We start from the raw sequence: 21035 nt of genomic DNA on the forward strand, positions 1-21035 counted from the left end.
TAGAAGGCCTCTTGAGCCCCAGCTTTGTTTTATAAAATTAAGATGAAACTGGCCACGATCATTTCTGTTATGAGACTAAAATGAGACAATATATATGAAATAACTTTGAAAATTATAAAGAACCACCAAAATGTAAGATGGAATTCTAATTCCTTAATAATAGTAACATGGGTAGAAATATGAAAGATTAATGAAGGTCCTTCCTTGTGGCAGCAGAACTGAACCCAGATGTTAAATCATTTCCAATTTCTTGTTTCAGACTGAAAAACCTCAGGAGAAAAAGAGGCAGGAACAATGATTCATGTAAACACATATTACACTTTGTGATAAAATTAAACTATTGATTATAAGCATATGATACTAAGAAGATGTGTACAATACATCAAGTTGTAAGTCCAGCTATTTCTTGTTTATATATAGCAATAGTTTTCAGTTCAATGTTTACTTCCTAAGAAAGAAAAAAAACAAAACTTCAAGGTATAATTTTCAAAGCAAACTTTATAAATAAAAATTTATAATAATGGTATTTACTACGGACTTGAGATTTGAAGTCTAATATTATGTCTCCTTCCTTCCTTTCTTTCTTTCTTTTTTTTTTTTTTATTACTGCTTTACTGTGTGCCTGAGTCTTGTTGGGTTAAATGAGAGAGGTTAAATTTATGGAACAGCAGTATGATTAATCCTGTTTGACCAAAGGAGGCCTCTTTATTTTCTAACTTCATAAAGGAAGTAGTCTCTTCTACTGTTAGTTCCATTACCCTCAACCTACAATTTGCATTTTAACATGAAATCACATTCTCAGACTGACATAAAATGATGAAGATACATTGAAAATTACTGAAGTCAGGTAAGCTTAATAAATATATAAATTAATTTTTAAATGAATGCTATTAAAATTTTTGCTTCATTGTTTTGACAGTTTTTACCAGGTCAAAGTTTCTGGCATAGGTATACCTGGAGGGAAAGGTAAAGTCTTGACTTCAAATTTCAGACAAGTGGCAGGCAACTGATTAGAGACAGCTCAGTATTACCCCTACAGGAGTGGGATCTCCAGATGCTTCACCCAGAGCCGGCACCTATGCTGAGTGGTTACCCTCCTTGCCTGGCACAAAGTGGGCCTAAATGCCTTATGTTCTTACTTGCTGCTGTCAGGATTCAATACCATTTTCCTTCTAAATGATCCCTTCTTTCACTTATATTTTACAGAAAATACAACACACATCAAGATCACGAATCAATAAACCATTTCTAAAATGGTGATTAAGTCATCTTCTAAATTAATTATTCTTTCACAGTCAACTGACAATTCCAATCTTATCAAAGAAAATACACTATACCACTACTTGTTATGTCCCAAGATGACAAAAATCTATGCTTCCTTGGGTTTGAAATCCTAAAGGAAATGAAATATTTTCCTTGACATTCCATACAGTACAATTTCCCTGAGGAAAAAGGAAATTTCAACTGAGTGTTTTCAGAGAAATCTGATTTCATAAAACCCAAGCCACAAGCAACAATTTAATGAAGATATCTCTTTTATTTAGCAAAGGCAGGCATAAATAAAGAACAAAATTCCATTTGCTCAGTAATTACATAACAAATAAAATATATTGGAAAATATTCTTAATCTTGCAGTTTCAAACTCCAGGGATTGTGTTTATTTTTTCTTTTTGCATTTTCTGAGACATGCATAATATAACATTACCATATAATAAATACTTAAACATAGGAATATTCCATGTTTTCTGTGTTACTTATTTTAGTGGTAGAGTGAAACTCAAAGATACATGCTTTCTGGAATGTAATTACATTAATTATAATCTTATTCCATCTAAATTTTAGACTTGTGCACTGGCTGCCTCAAAAATAATAAAAATTTTATTAGACATGATAGCTCACTCAATATAATAATGTATGGTCTGATTATGCCTAGACATTTAACTGAAATATTACATAGTCATGGACTGGGATTGATTTAAACTGTTGTTTTCTGAATTTTATAGGCAGTATAATGTAAAGAGTACTAGATATGGAGTCAGAGGAACCTGAGTTCAATTCTGGTGCTGCTATTTACCTTACTTTCCTCATCTCCCTCGTTCCTAGATGAACTCTGAGGTCCTTTCCAGCTCTAAATCTACAACTCCTACTTATTTTGTAGACCACATTTTTCCTGTTTTCTACCTTCTGGAAGCTTTGAAGTGGCCTTTAACTTAAAGCAAGAGTGTTCTAACCTATTCTTCCTTAAAGACAGAAAAAACTAACACATATAGTAACAAACATTATATATCATAATTCTAAGTGAATCCCTCCCCTACTTTTTTTTGACAATGGTACATCTGATGCAGTATAATGATATAAATACTTCAGTCTGACCACCTCTCAATGGGTCTTGACTTCTAGTTCACTCAGACAAGAATGAAATATCTAACATACTTTTAAAAACAAAATTGGATCATGCAAGTTGAAAATATATGCATTTTATTTGATTTTAGTAAGCTTTGGCTGCAAAAACTACCTGATTTTTTAGCCCTTAAAATATAGATTAGTCATCAATGCCCTAGTTTCAAATAACACTACTGAAAAATGAGACTAAATAAAAACTTTAATGTTTTTAATCATGTGCCTTAGCAAGCACTCTTCCTTGCAAGCTAGAGTATAAAGTAACCAACAGTACTATTAGGTTCCTTTGTCCTTAAGGAAAAATAACTCACCAATGCAATTAAGGCAAAATCACACCTAAAACTGCAAGAACAATACCTTATTTTAAACTCTATAATATTTAGGTGAAATCACTGATACATAACAAGGTGTGAATTACTTTATTTTCTTTTGATCGCTTTTGTTTTTTTAATGCAGAGTTACTGATACCTAAAAGATCTTAGGTTTGGAAGAAGCTAAGTTGTCATTTTAGTATCATAACTACTGCTAAAATGATAGAAATGTGCTGGTTTAAAATGATACATTACTCTTCTAACATGGGAGTGCCCTTTAATCTGAATTGAAATGTTGGAAGTGGAATCACCAGTGCAGGAATGTGTTTATAGGTTCTAGAGGAATAAAGACCAGCATATATGCTTAGTAAAATGGACCAGATTTGTTGAGAAAGTACATGGTAAAGGATTTGCTTGGCATTTAAGATGGTTTATTATAAGTCAGCTTGATGTGAAATGTCAAATCCTGAAAAAAACTTCAGGTCCACTGGATTGATAAAGTTTATCAACAGAAATTAAAAAACTTAAGTCCCAGACATTAGATTTTTTTTCTAAACAACTAATGATAAAATAATTGTGCACAGTGAAACTTGATATGCCTGTCAATATTTGCATATTTAAGTAAGGAGAGTAAATTAAAAGGTATATGCTGTTACTCCTTGGTAATTAATCACCAATCAAAAAGAAACTTATACATAAAAAATAGTATCCCATATCTCATAAGTAGAATACTTATGCCCTGTACTGTTAGTAAGATAAAAAAATGATATAATAAACTAGTTCATCTATACAGTGAAATTCATATTACATATAAACATCAAATCTTTTTTTAAAGCTCTATTTTAAAGGATCTAAGAAATAGTGGTTATAGTAGATTCCAAGGTTATCTTAAAGGGACTAGTAAACATTGTCTGCTATACCAGCAAGTTACCTACAGTAGAAAACCCGACGTGTTAAAAACATGAACAGTTACTAGGAGTGCTATTACAGCCTAATTATGTTAATCTACTATTTTGTATTAAAAGCTAATCTAATGAATTTAAATAAATGAAGTAAATTTCATTATCCTATTCATGTGTCATATAAGAAATCTTAAAACCATGTTGTTTGAAAAACATGCTGCAGAGAATACCTGAGAAATAGTTTATAAACTTAATTTCCTAAGAATCAATGAAACATGACTTGGGAGAAAATATTCACTAAAATCTCTAAGAAGGAAGTACATACTGATTTCCAAGGAAATCTAAACTATTAAACTGGTATCAATTCAGAGTGTGATCATTAGTTCCCTTGAAGAATAACTTTCATTAAAGCTCAGAGCATTTCATAAAACAATTATTATCTGTCAGAGTTCCAGTGGTTATTTCAGCAATGACCAATATTGGTAGTAGCTACTTTAATAAATCCAATCAAAGATGAACAGATGTGACCACACTATATTTTGCAGATGGAAGTTATCTTCTCTTCAGTTTCCACAGCACTTTTTAATTCTCTTATATTCTACTTGGTACTATAGTTATGATTTATTCTTTGTGCCTCACATAGCACTGTCACAGGGCCTCACGTAGCAGGAGTTGGAAAAAATATTTGCTGATTAAAGGAATAAAGTACTAACTAGATAGTATCCTTTCAACTATCTGTTGATTTGATAGGCAGTGTGTGATCCAATGGAAAAAACACTGGATATGAAGAGGAACTGGATTCGAATCATATTTCTGTCACTTATTACCTATTGCATCACCTTGGGTAAATCATTTATTCTCTTGGCCTCAGTTTCCTCATCTATAAGACAAGGGGTTAGCCTAGATAATCTCTAATGTTTCTTCTAGCTCTAAATTCATCATCTTATGATTTAAGAATTTATTTTTTTTGGAAGGGGAACAAAGCAATGAAATTCTTGTTTACTTGATTTTCTTTTTCAAAAAATTAAAAAAAATTTTAACAGATGTTTTTAAAACTTTGGGTTACAATACTTGATTCTCTTAAGAGTATTTAGCCACACCAAGTCATCAACATGGTGACAACTGGGTCACAATAGGATTTTGTGGGGGCCTAATTAACTTTAGGGAAATGGCAAAACTTCAAACTACAAACAAGTTTATATTAAAAACAATCTGACATACTTTCAAGGTTATGAAACTCTACAGTACTGTTTTATTTTAGGTAAATGGCTTACCAGAAAATATTCTTTTTCATTTCTCACTAGCTTATCACTAAAAATCTCAGAGAAGACTAAGAAAATAGAGGTAGCCTTAATCTAAGTGTTACATGCCTTGAAGACTATATACACCAGTAAAAATGAAACATGCTCAGAGATACATTGGAGAACACAGGGGATGAAGATGTGTTAGTTAAAATGAATAGTATGAATTCTCCATAAGAAGTTAAAATTTTGCAGTGGTATTGTGTAAAAAGCACTGAACCTCAATGAGAATTAGGAAAATGTGGCTGTAGTATCGGCTTTGCTACTTATTACCTACATAATCTTGAACAAGACACAATGTTTCATCATCTATAAAATGACAGGAATGAACTAGGTGGTGTCAAAGGTCCCTTTTATGACTGAAATTCATCTTAGTATGACTAATCATCTTAGCATAGCTCCTGTACAGCCAGGGCATGGTTGTAGCTCAGCCTTTTTCAAACTGTTAAAAGCAAAAAAACAAACAAATCAGGGTTTACCCTCCTGAAATATAAAGCAGCTGTGACTAAAGAATTTGAAAAATCCTGCTTTACCTAGTGCTTTGCACAAGTTAGCATGGGACTATATTGTGCAAAATGAAACCAGGCTTTAGATTTTTTTTTTTGCATGAGAAATCACTAGTATTCCCCTCTTCTGCCCTTCCCCTTACTTCAAGTAAGACTATGATATCTGGATGCTGGTCTCCCCTCCCGCCCTTTACACCTCCAAGTTATTTCCTCAGCTTCAAATAATAGTAGTGCCCTTGCTTACAAGTACAACTAAGAACTACAGCAGAAAGTGAAGAGGAAGATACTTGTTACTATGTACAAGCAAAATAATTTATTATGTTTGTGTTACTGTGACCCAAATAAGGAACATAAAGAGAAAATGTACAATATCCCTACAACCCTTGCCTTTGATCCTACTTTATGAATACATGTGTGTGTGTACACACACACACACACACACACACATATATTTATTATTCTAGAATGATCCTCCTGTGGATTGAGTGTTATTTACCATAAATTTTGCACTTTTTGCCATTAAAACTTAATCTCTTTAACAAGGTTTATAAATTCTTTTTATATGAATATAAAGCCCTATCCATTCCCATGTCCACAAAATGTGGTAGGTCTTTCCAAACTGGGAGGACTTCTAGTACAGAAGTTATCACCAGGTTGGTCATGGGGTAATGGGATTTCAATCATCACATCTCTTTTAGACCATTTAACTTCTGAGTCTTAGAATGGGGTTGTGATTTATATGGAAACAGGACACACCAATAATGATGAAGTTATATACCCATGGAAATACTGGAACAAAAATACATGTTCCATAATTTCAAAAAGTGTGAAAACCCCTGTGCTAAGCTACTACAATAATTTAGAAATCTAACTGAAATGACACAAAGGGTTACAGAGCAGAAGCTGCAATGTGGAAGCATTAAGGCATCTTCCAAATATGAAATATATATTTGTATTATACACAGAGCCAATAGCAAATATTTATTTTTTCCAGGGAGGGCACACAAATAGTAGGGTTAAAAACACAGAATTTTAGATTTGAAACTAGATCATATAGTTGAACTCCTTTTTGTAGATAAGCAAACAGAGGTCAGAAAATTAAGTGGGACTTGTCTAATGTCACAGTCAGTGGAAGTGCTAGGACCTGGAGTCATGTCTCCAGCCTCCTTAACACTGACTCTCTTTAGCCTACACTTTGTTTCCTAATTTTCAAATGTGCTATACTGGCTCCACTGAATTTTTTAAATGTCATTGAAATAGGTTTTTTTTAATAGATTAAATAAATGGGTTTACTTAATACATAATTATTTCAATATTATAATAGTTTGTGATAAACTGTCTTAATGGAAGTGCTGGGTGGAATGGGATATTCTATTTAACTGGCTTCTTTTGAAACCTCTTTTTGTTTCAACCCTGTTTATTGAAAATTTAAAAAAAAATTCATTCCCTACCTCTGCCTTAGTGAACAAAATTAAGGAAACACTCTGAAACCTTCTTTGTTGACTGAGAAACCTGCCCTGCCTCAAGGTTATACAGTCAATTCTCAACATTTGTGGTTTAACTTTCATGATTTCAAACATTTGTGTGATGTTATTGGTAACCCCCTTTTTACTTCTGCATTGGCAACCACACACATTAATAGTTATGTGTAGCAGAGAAAAAAAAGAGAGGTACAATGCATGCAAGTTTGTGGAGCTGCTGGTATCCTATTAAGAGCTTCACTGGTCTTGTTCACACTACTGTTGAAGAGTTCCCTGTGCATTTGTTGCATATTTCATTGTTTGCCTTTAAAATTCAAGTTTTGTGTTTGAATTTTGCCTCCAAAGCGTAGAACATGTCTGTTGGGCTCTAAAGCTCAAGTCTATAATTGTATTAGTGAAAAAATAAAAGCATTAGGTAAACTTTGTCCCAGAATGTTGTCTGCGAGTTTGGTGTTAATGAATCAATGATTCATTACACCCATAAAAAGGAAGAAAGTATACCACCCAACACCCTCACACTGCCACCTGACACAGCAGAAGGCAAGGTTCAGATTAAAAAAAGTTTTAGTCTTAAGAATTGTGTTTGCGGTACAGTATTTATAGTACTGCAGACTTCATGTGTAATAAGAACTGAATACTGTCTGAAATCAATGTTAGTTTTTAAATTGAGATGTTGGTGCAAAAGGTCACAGAATTCTAGGGAATTACTAGTGAGAAAAACGTTTTGCATACTACCAATTTTGTTTTGTGTACCTCATTTTATTGGTTATTTCATGGTTAGGAAAAGTACATGTTATAAGAATTAATGTTTTGCTATAAAGAATGGTATGGGGGCAGCTGGGTGGAGCAGTGGATAGAGCACTGACCCTGAAGTCAGGAGGACCTGAGTTCAAATTCGCCCTCAGACACATGACACTTACTAGCTGTGTGACCTTGGACAAGTCACTTAACCCCACTGCCTAACCAATAAATAAATAAATAACTGTATGCAGAAAAGTGTATTGTCAGCAATGTCTGATGAAAGATTAGAGTTTTTGGTGGTTGTGGGAACCTAACTCCCTATTTGTCTTAGGTTCAATGTGTCAACATTTGCATTTATGACTTTCATGTCATTTCATAGGAATGCCACCCCTGTGAAAGTTGAAGATTAACTGTCACTCAGAATATAAAAATTTAATGCATGATCTTGTAGTTGTAGAAAAAATATAGCACAAATTAAACCTGTATTGATAACCTGCAAGTAACTTTAAAAAATTAATACAGAATTTGGATTTGGAGTAGCTTTTTTGGGGGGGAGTGGGGTTAGAGTAATTTCTTTCTCCTAAAGATGGAATTCATAAAGTAATTTCATTTAATGGAAGGTTCTGCTTTATTGGGAGGCACAGTGGTACAGTGAAAGGATTGTTAGATTTGGAGTGAGAAAATGTAAGATCAAGCCACTTAATTTCTCTAAATCTCTGTTTCTGAGCTATAAGATGGGGATAATAACACTTGTACTCCCTACTTCACAGGTCTTCGTGAGGATAAAATGAATAAGGTACGTAAAGCATTCTGCAAACTGTAAAGCATTAGAATAATATCAGCTATCATCATTATTATTGCTACAATTACTATGTTCTTCTAATTTATACAGCAGTCTATTATTTTTTCTGGTGTGATGAAGGCACTGGATACATCCCTATATATCGAAGAAACGTGTAAAAGTGATTAAGCTAGACTACACTGTTGTTCATTTTTCAATTATCTGTGATAACCTCCCTATCATTACCTCCTACTCTACATGCCCAGATAAATCCAGAACAAGCTACCTTGAGGCTCATGATGTGTTTGCCTCTGTATCCAAATGTGTGTTTCTAACTTCTTTTCAAAGACAAATACTGATACTCTGGATGACCTATTGTTTATTGTTTTATTTGATTCTCATCTCTTCTCCCCTATATGAGATTCTACATTTAACTTTAACTGTATTGTTCTGACAGCGGATTCAGTATATTTTGCTGACTGGGGTTATAGTACTAGTTAAGGTTGCATTTTGACATCCTGGTTTTGGTGGTAAGTTAATAGATGAATTTCAATACTATGAGTGATTAATATCTGACAACAGGTTATTCTTAAATAGCAAACATCTACTGTTAATAACCACATATCTCAATATTTAAGTGTTTTAATTCTCAGATTAAAGGTGCTATGAAAGTGCCAAGTACTAAGTTGCAGATATATTTCTATATATTAAAAGGATTAACACTATTCTTGTTCTTACCACAATAAAACTAAACTTGGGTAAAAGTAAAATTGTCAAAATAAAATTAATCCAAATTCTTTACTCAGTTTTTTCTATGTACATTTAAATAATTTTATACAGTATCATATCAATCTGTATATAGGCCATTTCCTAAAATGGACTGTGCCTTTAAAATTAGAGTTGAAAATAAAATAATATATACATAAATGCTGACTACAGGCTGTACTCAAGTTTTACATGAATTAGATATGTGGGAAAAAAAGAAGTCTTACATTCAGACTAATTTAAAATCTCAATGCTGAATTCAATCCCTAAGGAACAAGAATAATAAAACATGATAGATACCACAGTCTAGGAAAAAAATGATTTTTTGGTACTATTTGCACCGCTTTAAAAAACACATCTACATGCATATCTATACATATAGATGTATATATGACAGAGATAAACTTATATATGGTATTTTACTAATCATTTTATATCTAAAATTCAGGATATTAAAGACCCCAAATAAAACCTTTTCTGCCACAGAGAAGGCATTTACGACTTGCATAGCATACAGTATAGCATAGGTACTTAGAAAATGGCAAAATGACAATATACATCGAGCTATGCAGAAAGGGCCCTTTATCTTTAACAATGATTTAGTAATGCTAACTTATGGAACAGATTATGTGTATGTTGTATCTTATAGAAATGTTTTTGCTATTTTTGGTTCCAGTAACCAATAGCCTCAATTCTTAAGAAGGAATGAAGTTAGCCAGCCGAGTGACTGGAGGGAAATGGCTTTCAAAACTGAAAAAGGAAACACATACATTAACAATTCTTTTATAGTACCTTGCTTTTTTCTACCACAGTGATTTCTACCACAGACAAACCAAAACTGGTTTCTGTGTCCAGGAAGTAAGTAGCCTCTAATTAGATGCTAATTACTTTCTGCACAATGGGCTATAAAATAAAAATTAAACTGTCATAAAAGCTAAATTTCATTTTCAGACCTAAATGATACAAACTATGCTAATATTGTACATAAGTGTTTCACAAATTATCTTAGGTTAGTTAAATCTAATTTACAGAATATAAAAAATTGCACAGCTTTTTTTCTCAAATACTTTCAAAATACAACCTCCAAGAAGTTGACAGTAACAATATTGCTATTTCAACCTTTTACAAAAGTCAATATTCATTCTAATAAAGATACAAGAATAATGCATGTTGACTTAAAGATTTGTTCTGTAGACCTGACAAAATATTGTGCATAATCTGATATGTTGGACTGTTTTTATTATGACTACACTTTGGACTAAGTATGTTAAAACGGCTAGTGGATTCATTTCACGCAAGCCACTGTTCCTTTTCCTTACTGTATTTTTCGGACCATTTACGAGTGAGTTCCAGATAAATACCTGGTTTGTGAGGCTGGTAATCAAGGTATACTATGCGTTCAGTTTTCTTGGGAACTGCTTTTTCAATCTGAGTTCCTTCGTGCCACTCATTAAAGGAGGTGATGGAAATAACATCAGGATGCACTTGAAAAGCAGCACTGAAAGCAGTTTCAAAGTACTTCCCATTGACTCGGTTCCGAGTGTTGTGGTTGTTCCAGGGTCGGACTTTGGTGTCTATGTATCCTGGCCCCACACTCGGGATAAACAGTAAGCTGTTGCTGTCACAAAAGGCTTTTAGATCTGCCCAGTTGTGATGTGATGAGCCATAAGAGAAGCCATTTGTGGCAAAGTATGTGTAAATTCCATCAAAACCACTTCTCTGGATTTCCTGTTTGTGTCTTTCTTCTACAAGAAGAGCAATAAACAATCCATCATAGGGAGTGTTACGAATACTCAGGGGCCCTGAGGCAGTTAGAAGATTGGCCCAGGTTTCTGGCTTCGTGAAATAAGAATCATACACATAAAACATGGGCAAGACTCTGCCACTGTTGGTCTTATACCTGTAAAAAGCCGGATGGCTTCCATATCTAGAAAACAAACATATACAATACTAATGTAAATAGTCAGAAATAACTAATGAGAGAAAAGTATTTTTTTCTTACCAACCTGATTACCAGGGCATTTTAAAGCCAATGTTCTTATCTTTCATCCAAAAGCTGCTACATCATTATATTTTAAATTTTTCATAGAGTCAAATTAGATCTCAGATATATCAATAAATAACAAAATTATACATAAATAATCCTTAAGCAAACATGGAAACTAAAATTGCTAATATTTTAAAATACTCTACTAGGGCTGATTAGGTTCTTTGTAAGAGCATGATATATCCATTATATCCTCTTATCCTTTGAGGAGAAATAGAAATTTCTTTTTCCCTGCACTTGGAGTGATTTTAAATGATTACACTATAAATCCTTCAATTTGTACCACAGCAGTCAATATACCATGTTGTGATGCATTTTTTGAAAAGGTAGAATTGTTAGTAGTACACTAATCTGAAGACAAAAACATTGAAAAATGTTCTTCCAAAAGGAGAAGTCTAAAGAACTTACTAAATAAATTAAATGATAAAGCCAGTTGTAGCTTTCTTGCATTCATTTTGTTGTTGTTTAGTTGTTTCAGTTATGTCCAACTGTTAGAGGGCCCATTTGGGGCTTTCTGGGCAGATACTAGAGTGGTTTGCCATTTCCTTCTCCAGCTCATTTTACAGATGAGAAACTGAGACAAATAGGGTTAAGAGACTTACCCAGAGTCACACAGCTTGTATGTGAGCCCAGATCTGCCTTCAGGCCCAGTACTCCACTGTGCCACCTAACTGCCCCATTGCTTGGACTGATACTATAACTGAATGTTTTAGTCCTTCTGAAATGTTTTACTTTGTCATTTGTGAGATGGTTCACAAATTATAATGGAAAATTAATTAAATAGCAAATAATTTTGTTGCAGACTGTGAAAACAACTTCAAATCTTATTTTTAAAATAATTTTTATTTTTCAACATTTACTTCCACAAACTTATACATTCCTAATAAACATATTTTCACATTAGTCATGTTGTAAAGAAGAATTAGAACCAACAGGAGGAACCACAAGAAAGAAGAAACAAAACAACACAGAAGAAAAAAAAAAGAGCAAATAGTATGCTTTGGATCTGCATTCAGACTCCATAGTTCGTTCTCTGGATGTGGATAGCATTTTCTATCATGAGTCTTTTGGAGATGTTTTAGACCCTTGCACTGCTGAGAAGAGCTAAATCTATCAAAGTTAGTGATCTCATAATGTGGCTGTTCCTGTGTACAATATTCTCCTGGTTCTACTTCACTTACATACAAGTCTTCCCAGGTTTTTCTGAAGTCTGCCTGCTCATCATTTCTTGTAGCACAATAGTATTCCATTACATTCATATACCACAATTTGTTCAGCCATTCCCCAATTGATGGGCATCTACTCAATTTCCAATTCTTTGCTTCCATAGAAAGAGCTGCTTTAAAGATTTTTGTACATGTGGGTCCTTTTCCCATTTTTGTGATCTCTTTGGGATACAGCCCTAGAAGTGCTATTGCTGGGTCAAAGGGTATGCACATTTTTATAGTTCTTTGGGCACAGTTCCAAATTGCTCTCCAGAATGGTTGGATCAGTTCACAACTCCATAAACAATGTATTAGTGTTCCAATTTTCCCACATCTTCTCCAACATTTATCACTTTCCTGTTTTGTGATAGCCAATCAGAGTTGTTTTGATTTGCATTTCTCTAATCAATAGTGATTTAGAGATTTTTTTATATGACTATAGGTAGCTTTCATTTCTTCATCTGAAAACTGCCTGTTCATATCCTTTGACCATTTATCAACTGGGAAATGACTTATATTCTTACAAATTTGACTTATTCTCCTCTATATTTTAGAAATGAGGCCCTCATCAGAGACACTGGTTGTAAGAATTATTTCCCAGTTCTCTGCTTCCCTCTTCATCTTGGTTGCATTGGCTTTTGTTTGTGCAGAAACTTTTCAATTTAATGTCATCAAAATTATCCATTTTGTATTTCATAATGTTCTCTATCTCTTGTTTGGTCATAAATTCTTCTGTTCTCCATAAATCTGACATGTAAACTATTCCTTGTGGTCTCATTTTGCTTATAGTATCAGCCTTTATATCTAAATTATGAACACATTTTGACTTTATTTTGGCATATGGTATAAGATGTTGGTCTATGCCTAGTTTCTGCCATATTCTTTTCCAGTCTTCCCAGCAGTTTTTATCAAATAGTAAGTTCTTATCCAAGAAGATGGGGTCTTTGGGTTTACCAAACAGTAAATTACTATAGTCATTGACTGCTGTGTCTTGTGTACTTCATTGATCCACCACTCTATTTCTTAGCCAGTACCAAGTAGTTTTGATGATTGCTACTTTATAATGCAATTTAAGATCTGGTATGACTAGGCCACCTTCCCTAGCATTTCTTTTCATTAGTTCCCTTGATATTCTGGACCTTTTGTTCCTCCAGATGAATCTGGTTATTATTTTTTCTAGCTCTATAAAGTAATTTTTTGGTAGTTTGATTGGTATGGCACTGAGTAAGTAAATTTAGGTAGCACTGTCATTTTTATTATATTAGCTTGGCCTACCCAGTAGCAACTGATGTTTTTCCAATTATTTACATCTGACTTTAATTGTGTGAAAAGTAATTTGTAATTGTGTACATATAGTTCCTGGTTTTGTTTCAGCAGGTAGATTCCTAAATATTTTACAATATCTATAGTAACTTTAAATGGAATTTCTCTATCTCTTGCTGTTGGGCTTTGTTAGTAATATATAGAAATGCCAATGATTTATGTGAGTTTATTTTATATCCTGCAACTTTGCTAAAGTTATTATTTCAAGTAGTTTTTTACTTGATTCTCTAAGTATATCATCATATCATCTGCAAAGAGTGATAGCTTTGTTTCTTCTTTGCCTATTCTAATACCTTTAATTTCTTTTTCTTCTCTTATTGCTAAAGCTAATGTTTCTAGTACCATATCAAATAACAGTGGTGATAATGGACATCCTTATTTTATCCTCAACCTTTTTGGAAATGCTTCTAGCTTATCCCCATTACATATAATGCTTGCTGATGGTTTTAGGTAGATGCTACTTATCATTTGAAGGAAGACTCCATTTATTCCTATGCCTCTAGTGTTTTTAATAGGAATGGGTGTTGCATTTTGTCATAAGGTTTTCCTGCATCTATAACTTCAAATATCATTAAGTAATATTAGCTTGTTATAAGAGAAGGTAAAAGAGCAAACAATAATAATAATTATTAAAGAAACTCACTTGTCTATAATGTACTTGATACTTTTGTGCATACTGTGATCATCTCGATTTTTATATGGTTCAATGTGGAAAGTAACCTAAAAAAAAAACCAGTAAGAATATTATGGGGGGTAAAATGGAAAATTTCTATTAAGTCCAGAATAGCTCAAAGTCTATCTCACATCAGGTATAAGTTAATTGATATTTTCAGTCATAGCTTTCAATGAACGGTATTGAACCCGAGTGTGAAATACAGCATTAACTGTAACCAATTACAGCATTAAATTAGCAGCAGGTTAACTTGCTTTGTATGCTATGCTGATACATAAAACCTGGATCTTTATGAGGGAATTTGGTCTACTTTGAAAAAGTTTCAGCCACAGGACACTTCAATGGAAAGCTTGTTTGCAACACTGAAAACAAGAAACAAGACTAATGTAAATAGTATGTATGCCTACAACTTATGCTAAAATCCAGTGGTTAGACTATCAATTGTATAGGAGGTATACCAGTATTGTAGAGGTATTCTCCTAGTACCATAGTCACTGATATCACATACATCTTAAATGTCTAAACTGTATTAAGGAAAAATCTGTAGGGTAGTTTTCAGTATCCTGAGGCTACTGTAAATAATATAGTAGGAAAAAGAAATGAAAATAACAGAATTGCTCTATACAGAGGATTCTAGGTTATTTAACTAAACAAAGCTTATCCATTTACCTGCCAATAAAACTGATTATGGCTGAGGAAAACTTTTTATATTTCATTTCTGTCTAACAATGCAGAGTAAATGCTTTATGAGATATTTCTCTGAAGATAAATCAAGTCATGAAAAACAGATTTTTAAAACACAGAATGTAAAGATGTTCACTTTCACTTAATATTTTATGGACACATCACTAGCAATAAAAAAACACTTAAAACAGTCTAATATACCATATTTCACTGTTTTGAATTTTAGGCCCCAGGCTCTTATGAAAAAATGTCTCCTACAAACTTCAGATCATTCCAATGTAAAACTCTCTTGTTTTCAATTGCCCAATTAAAGTAAACAGTATTTTACATTAGTCAGTGCTACTAGTTTTCACATAAGTAATTTTACAGCTAGACAGCATTTAATGAAAACAACATTATGCTACAGTTATGAATGAAACATAGTTAAATTATAAAGGAAAGAATTTTTTTCTGTTCATCATGAACCAAGGTCAGATAGTTGTAGCTAGAATTATTAACTTCCCCAGTTGCTATATTTTTTAAACTTTAATCTAACAGATTATATTTGATAAAGGCACAGCTAAAAACCTTGAATTTTTCCATTAGAATTAATTCAATATTTTCTATGTATGATGATGTTTATTGTAGCCAAAAAAACAAAATCAATTTCATTTACATTGTGATTTATTTCAGAGAATCTATAATTTGCAAGGGACCTCAGAAGTAATCCGGTCCAAACTCAACCTAAAGAAGGAGCCTCTTTCAACATCCCTGAAGTGGCCAGCATGGGTCAAACTGTTGAAAATTGCTTGGTTTTTAAAGTAGAGGGCCTCAATTTGGACAATACCATGAGAAGAGGAAGCATAAAGGTAGCATGGATAGTAAGTCAACAACCATTTATTAAGTGCCTACCACGTGTCAGATACTATGTACGCACTGAGAATACAAAGAATGATTAAAAAAAATAGTTCTTACCCTCAAGAAGATGACAGTTTAACTAAGGAGACAACATGCAAACAATTGCATATAAGCCAGACTAATTCCTTAAAAATTAAAATGGGTGAAATGGAAGCTAATGACTCCATGATAACTTAAGAAACAAGAAAACAAACCAAAGGAATGAAAAAATAGAAAATAATGTGAAAATATTTCATTGGAAAAACAACTGACCTGGAAAATAGATCAAGGAGAGATCATTAAAGACTTATTAGACTACCCAAAAGCCACAATTAAAAAAAAAAAGAACCTAGATATCATATTCCAAGAAATTATAATGGAATCCTGCCCAATATTTTAGATCCAGAGGATAAAATAGAAATTAAAAGAATTGGAGGCGGAGCCAAGATGGCAGAGTAAAAGCAGTGACTTGCTTGAGCTCTCCTCCAAACCCCTGCAAATACTCATAAAAAATGGCTCTAAACAAATTCTGAAGCAGCAGAACCCACAAAAAGACAGAGTGAAACAAACTTCCTGCCCAAGACAACCTGGATGATTGATCAGAAAGGTGTATCGCACAGGGCGGGGAGTGCAGCGCAGCGTGGGCGCGCAGGCCCTTGCGAACCTGGAGCAGGCCTCAGAGGACTGAATCTCTGGCAGCTGTGGAGGTTTCCAGACTCCTCAATCCACCAATGCCAAAGACAACTTGGAAGGTCAGTGGGAAAAGTCTGTTTCTGTCGGTGCTGAGAAAGGAAGGTAGGGTTTCAGCTCCATTCCCCAAGAACCTGGCGCTGGGGGGGGGGCAGCTGCTTCCCGAGCTTCCAGTCCATAGACTGAGGGGGAACCCAGTGGCTGATCAGAGAGGGATTGCAGGGATCTCTTTGCCAGTGCTGAGGTAGGAATCTCTTGCTTTGCCCGTGTTTGGATCTGGGCCACAGTTCTGGGCGGCAGTGCTGGGGTGAGGAGGAGCGCTGGCTTGGTGGAGCTTGTAGTGATTGTAGAGAGAGGAGCCCCTCCGCACAGTTACAGGACAGAAAGGAGTACTTGTAGTCGCAGGCCAGGAAAGGAGTAAACACCTTGCCCCTTATCATACCACCTTGGAAGAACTGAAAATTTACAGGGCCCTACAAGTATCTCGGAAAACAGCTGTACAACCCCACCCCAAGCTCGGGACAGTACATTCTCCACATTGGAAGCAGATTTGTACCTTAACAAAGAGTTTAAAACTCAAGTAATTGGCTGGGATCATGAGCAAGCAGCGCAAAAAGAGTCAAACTGTATTATCTTACTTTGGTGGAAAAGAAGATCAAAATATACAACCAGAAGAAGACAACAAAGTCAAAGCTCCTACATCCAAAGCCTCCAAGAAAACTATGAATCAGTCCCAGGCCTTGGAAGAGTTCAAAAGGGATTTTGAGAAGCAAGTAAGGGAAGCAGAGGAAAAACTGGGAAGAGAAATGAGAGTGATGCAAGAAAATCATGAAAAACAAGTCAACAGCTTGCTAAAGGAGACCCAAAAAAATACTGAAGAAATTAAAAGAATCCACTAATCACCTTCTGAAAGAGATCCCAAAATGAAAATTCTCAGGAATATTATAGGCAAATTTGAGCTCCCATGTCAAGGAGAAAATATTGTAAGGAATCTGGAAAAACTAATTCAAATATCATGGAGTCACAGTCAGTTCTTTTGTTTTTACTTGGAGGGTTTTTCTGATGGGTTTGAGACCTGTTGGGTACCCTCAACCTGGTTAGCTTGTCTGCTAAACCAGTTTTACCAGTTTGCAGCCACTACTTGCCACAGCTTCTTAGAGCTACAGGAGGGAGTTGGTTGAAATGTAGACCCCAAAGGTAGATGAGTAGACCTGAAAAGGGCTCAGCAATCCATTACACCAGAGGAGCTAGTTCTCCCTGAACACCCCACATACCCGTAAGATCAGCAAATAGCTGAGCTGGTATTTGAACCTAGGTTCTCCATATTTAGCATTTATTTTCTATGATGACAACTCATGCTTCATTGGGACTAGAGAAACCCATATGTGGTAAATGATTAATAAGTCTTGGAATTGCTTTGCACTTCAAAACTGAAGATCCTGTAGGTTCAGCTCATATTCTTGAGATTTGAGCAGGTCTATAAACAAAGCATTGTTGGTCTTCAGCTCAGTGTAGAATTTCATTTAAAATGAGGGATATGGTAGATATTCATCTTACCTAAGTCAGAGAAGCATTTTGCTTATAATTACTTCTTGTTCAAATGCTTAAGGACTCGGTTGAAACTTGGAGTTTCAGCTTTCCACGACAACATATAACATTTATTCTTAGTCTCTTGAATCCTAATTATCCAACAAGTGCTACCTGATTTTCAGAAGAGGAAAAGCCAAAGAACATTTTTCTCAGACATTAGATGTCTTAACAACTCTGAGACACAGAATAAGCATTTAGTTTTTAGTTTCTAAATAGCAATTTTGACCTCATGTGAAGAATTTAAGATTCCATTATTATCAAAAAGGAAATATGAATATATCATGTAGAACTTTTCAATTTATAACTTGTAGCCTGTGTAGTTTGCTACAGAGTAGGAACACTAAACCAAAACATGAAGAGACTTTAAGGTATACTTTACTTAACCAGTCTCATCAAAGAAAGAATTATCTTGTATAAGTAAATTTTCTAAATAGTTTCCAAGTAAACTCTTTTTTTTTTTGTGACTTGCCCAGGGTCACACATCTAGTGAGTCTTATGTGTCTGTGGCTGGATTTGAACTCAGGTCCTCCTGACTCCAGGGCCCATGCTGTATACACTGTGCCACCTAGCTGCCCACTGTGCCACCTAGCTGCCCAAGGTAAACTCTTTAAGTATGAACATTTTGATGAAAATCTTAGATTGAAAAAGCTGCCTACAAAGAATTGGAAATTGAGGGGACGCCCATCAATTGGGGAATGCCTGAATAAAGTGTGGTGTATGAATGTAATGGAATACTATTGTGCAAAAGAAATGTTTATGAGCAGGTAGACTTCAGAAAAACCTGGAAAGACTTGTATGGACTGATGCTGAGTGAAATGAGCAGAACCAGGAGAACATTATACACAGTAACAGCCACGCTGTGCAATGACTAAATTTGATAGACTTAGCTCTTCTCAGCAATACAAAGATCTAAGATACCTCCAAAAGACTCAGAATGGAAAATGCTATCCACATGCAGAGAAAGAACTATGGAGTCTGAATGCAGATTGAAGCATACTATTTGCTCTTTTTTTCTTCTGTTTTATTTTGTTTCTTCTGTCTTCTGCTTCCTTCTATTGATTCTCATTCTTCTTTACAACAAGATTAATGTGAAAATATATTTAACAGGAATGTATATGTACAGCCTTTATCACATTACATGCCAACTTGGGGAGGGAGGTGGGGAGGGATGGGAGAAAATTTAAAACTCAAAAGCTTATGGAAGTGAATGTTGAAAACTAAAAATAAATTAATTGAAAAAAAGCTGCCTACACTTGTTGCCTCAAGTTTTTCACTTCCCATGGACTTCTTAACTTCTTATAGCATTATGACTTTACTACCTGATGTTGTGTAGTGAGGAAGCTAGAGGATAGAGCCCTGGGTCTGGAGGCAGAAAGATCTGAGTTCAAATCTTGCCTCAAATCCTTACTCGCTGTTTGATTCTGAGCAAATTATTTAACCTCTGTCTGTCTCTGTCTCCTCACTTGTAAAATTAGGGGTATTAGCACCTACCTCACAGCACTGTTGTGAGGATCAAATGAGAAAATATTTGTAAAGTGCTTAGCACAGTGTCTGGCACATAGTAGATGCTTAATAAATGCTTATTCTTCTCCTTCCCTATTCCAGTGATCCCTTTATTACTCAGTCCGGTGACTTTTTCTGAGTCCTAATTCTGCTTTTCCTACCCATAGTCTTGGGTACTTTTGACTACCCCATCCTTCTGAATACTTTCTCCTTGAATTTTTATGGCATTATTTTATATATTACATATTATTCGATTCTGTTCAAACTTCAAATTCACTCTTTTAATCTCTGTAATACACTCTTGGGTTTTGCTTTCTTATCCATTCTGTTATATTCCTCAATTTTATGGGTAAATACATTCATTGTTAGGTTTATTTTTCTTTCCATCAAATCCTATTATAATATTTATTCTCTTTGTCTCCCTGAACCTCTACCCTATTCTTTATAAGAAAAAAGAACTGAGACAGAAAAAAGGAATGAATTCAATACCAGTAATTCAACTAGTAATTGACTCTAATAATTCAATGCCAAATGAAACTGTCTGATTTCAATGCTAAAATCTTCCCCTCTTCACACAGACCTATCATTGATTATTTTCTTCTCCCTCCTTTTAACTGATCTTTGTAAGTAGTACTACCCTGGGAAACATTTTTCTTTTTCCTTGTGACTATTGTTTGTTCACTTCTATAATTTTCTTCTTAAACCTCTCTCATCTCACATCCACACTGCTGCTTATTATATTTTTAAACTTTTTTTCCCCAATCTTTCATGTTCATGAAATGTCTGCTTCCTCTACTTGTCTATAACATTTTTTATTGCACCACTTCTGAAAAACAGTAAGTTCTGAGTCTTCTTCCTCATTTCTCTTTCCCAGTATTTTTCTCTATACCCTCCTATCTTCTCTGTTTTAAGAAACACACATATACAGAACCAAAATTTGTCTTTCTTTGTTCTGATTTTGCCTCCTTAAAGATGGTAGAGTTTGGAAAGACAATATTGCCTTTTGACCTCCGACACAGTAGAGGAACAGGGCTGAGGTGTACAGGGATGAGAACATGAGATCTGGTGGCAGAGGAGAAGGTGTAGGCAGTGCGTAGCCATAGAAAATGCAGTACCTTTGGGCTAAGCCTCACTCTTAAATGGCAGAAGGTAATTCAGTTCTTTTTAAGTGTTAGAAAACAGGTTAATCTTTTGATTAAAGCATTTGATTATCATTTATCTCTTTCAAGTTGCTCAAACATATTTGTCTTCCTAGA

The 21035-nt window shown here is 34.4% G+C and overlaps 1 protein-coding gene across 2 annotated transcripts in view; it reads right to left on the reverse strand.

Annotated features, from left to right (window-relative positions):
- Positions 1 to 1517: 1517 nt before the first annotated feature.
- Positions 1518 to 21035, reverse strand: part of MANEA (mannosidase endo-alpha) — an 88720-nt gene continuing 69202 nt past the window's right edge. For both annotated transcript variants that reach the window (XM_020998284.2, XM_078155232.1), the window contains 2 exons: positions 14407 to 14483; positions 1518 to 11115 (listed from right to left, as the gene is read on the reverse strand). In XM_020998284.2, coding sequence (XP_020853943.1) covers positions 10479 to 11115; positions 14407 to 14483 — 714 coding nt within the window. In that variant the 3' untranslated portion in view covers positions 1518 to 10478. The remainder of the gene's footprint in view (positions 11116 to 14406; positions 14484 to 21035) is intronic.

The sequence above is a fragment of the Phascolarctos cinereus genome, unplaced genomic scaffold (assembly GCF_003287225.1).
Source record: "Phascolarctos cinereus isolate Bilbo 61053 unplaced genomic scaffold, phaCin_HiC Scaffold_5;HRSCAF=322, whole genome shotgun sequence".
Taxonomy (NCBI): domain Eukaryota; kingdom Metazoa; phylum Chordata; class Mammalia; order Diprotodontia; family Phascolarctidae; genus Phascolarctos; species Phascolarctos cinereus.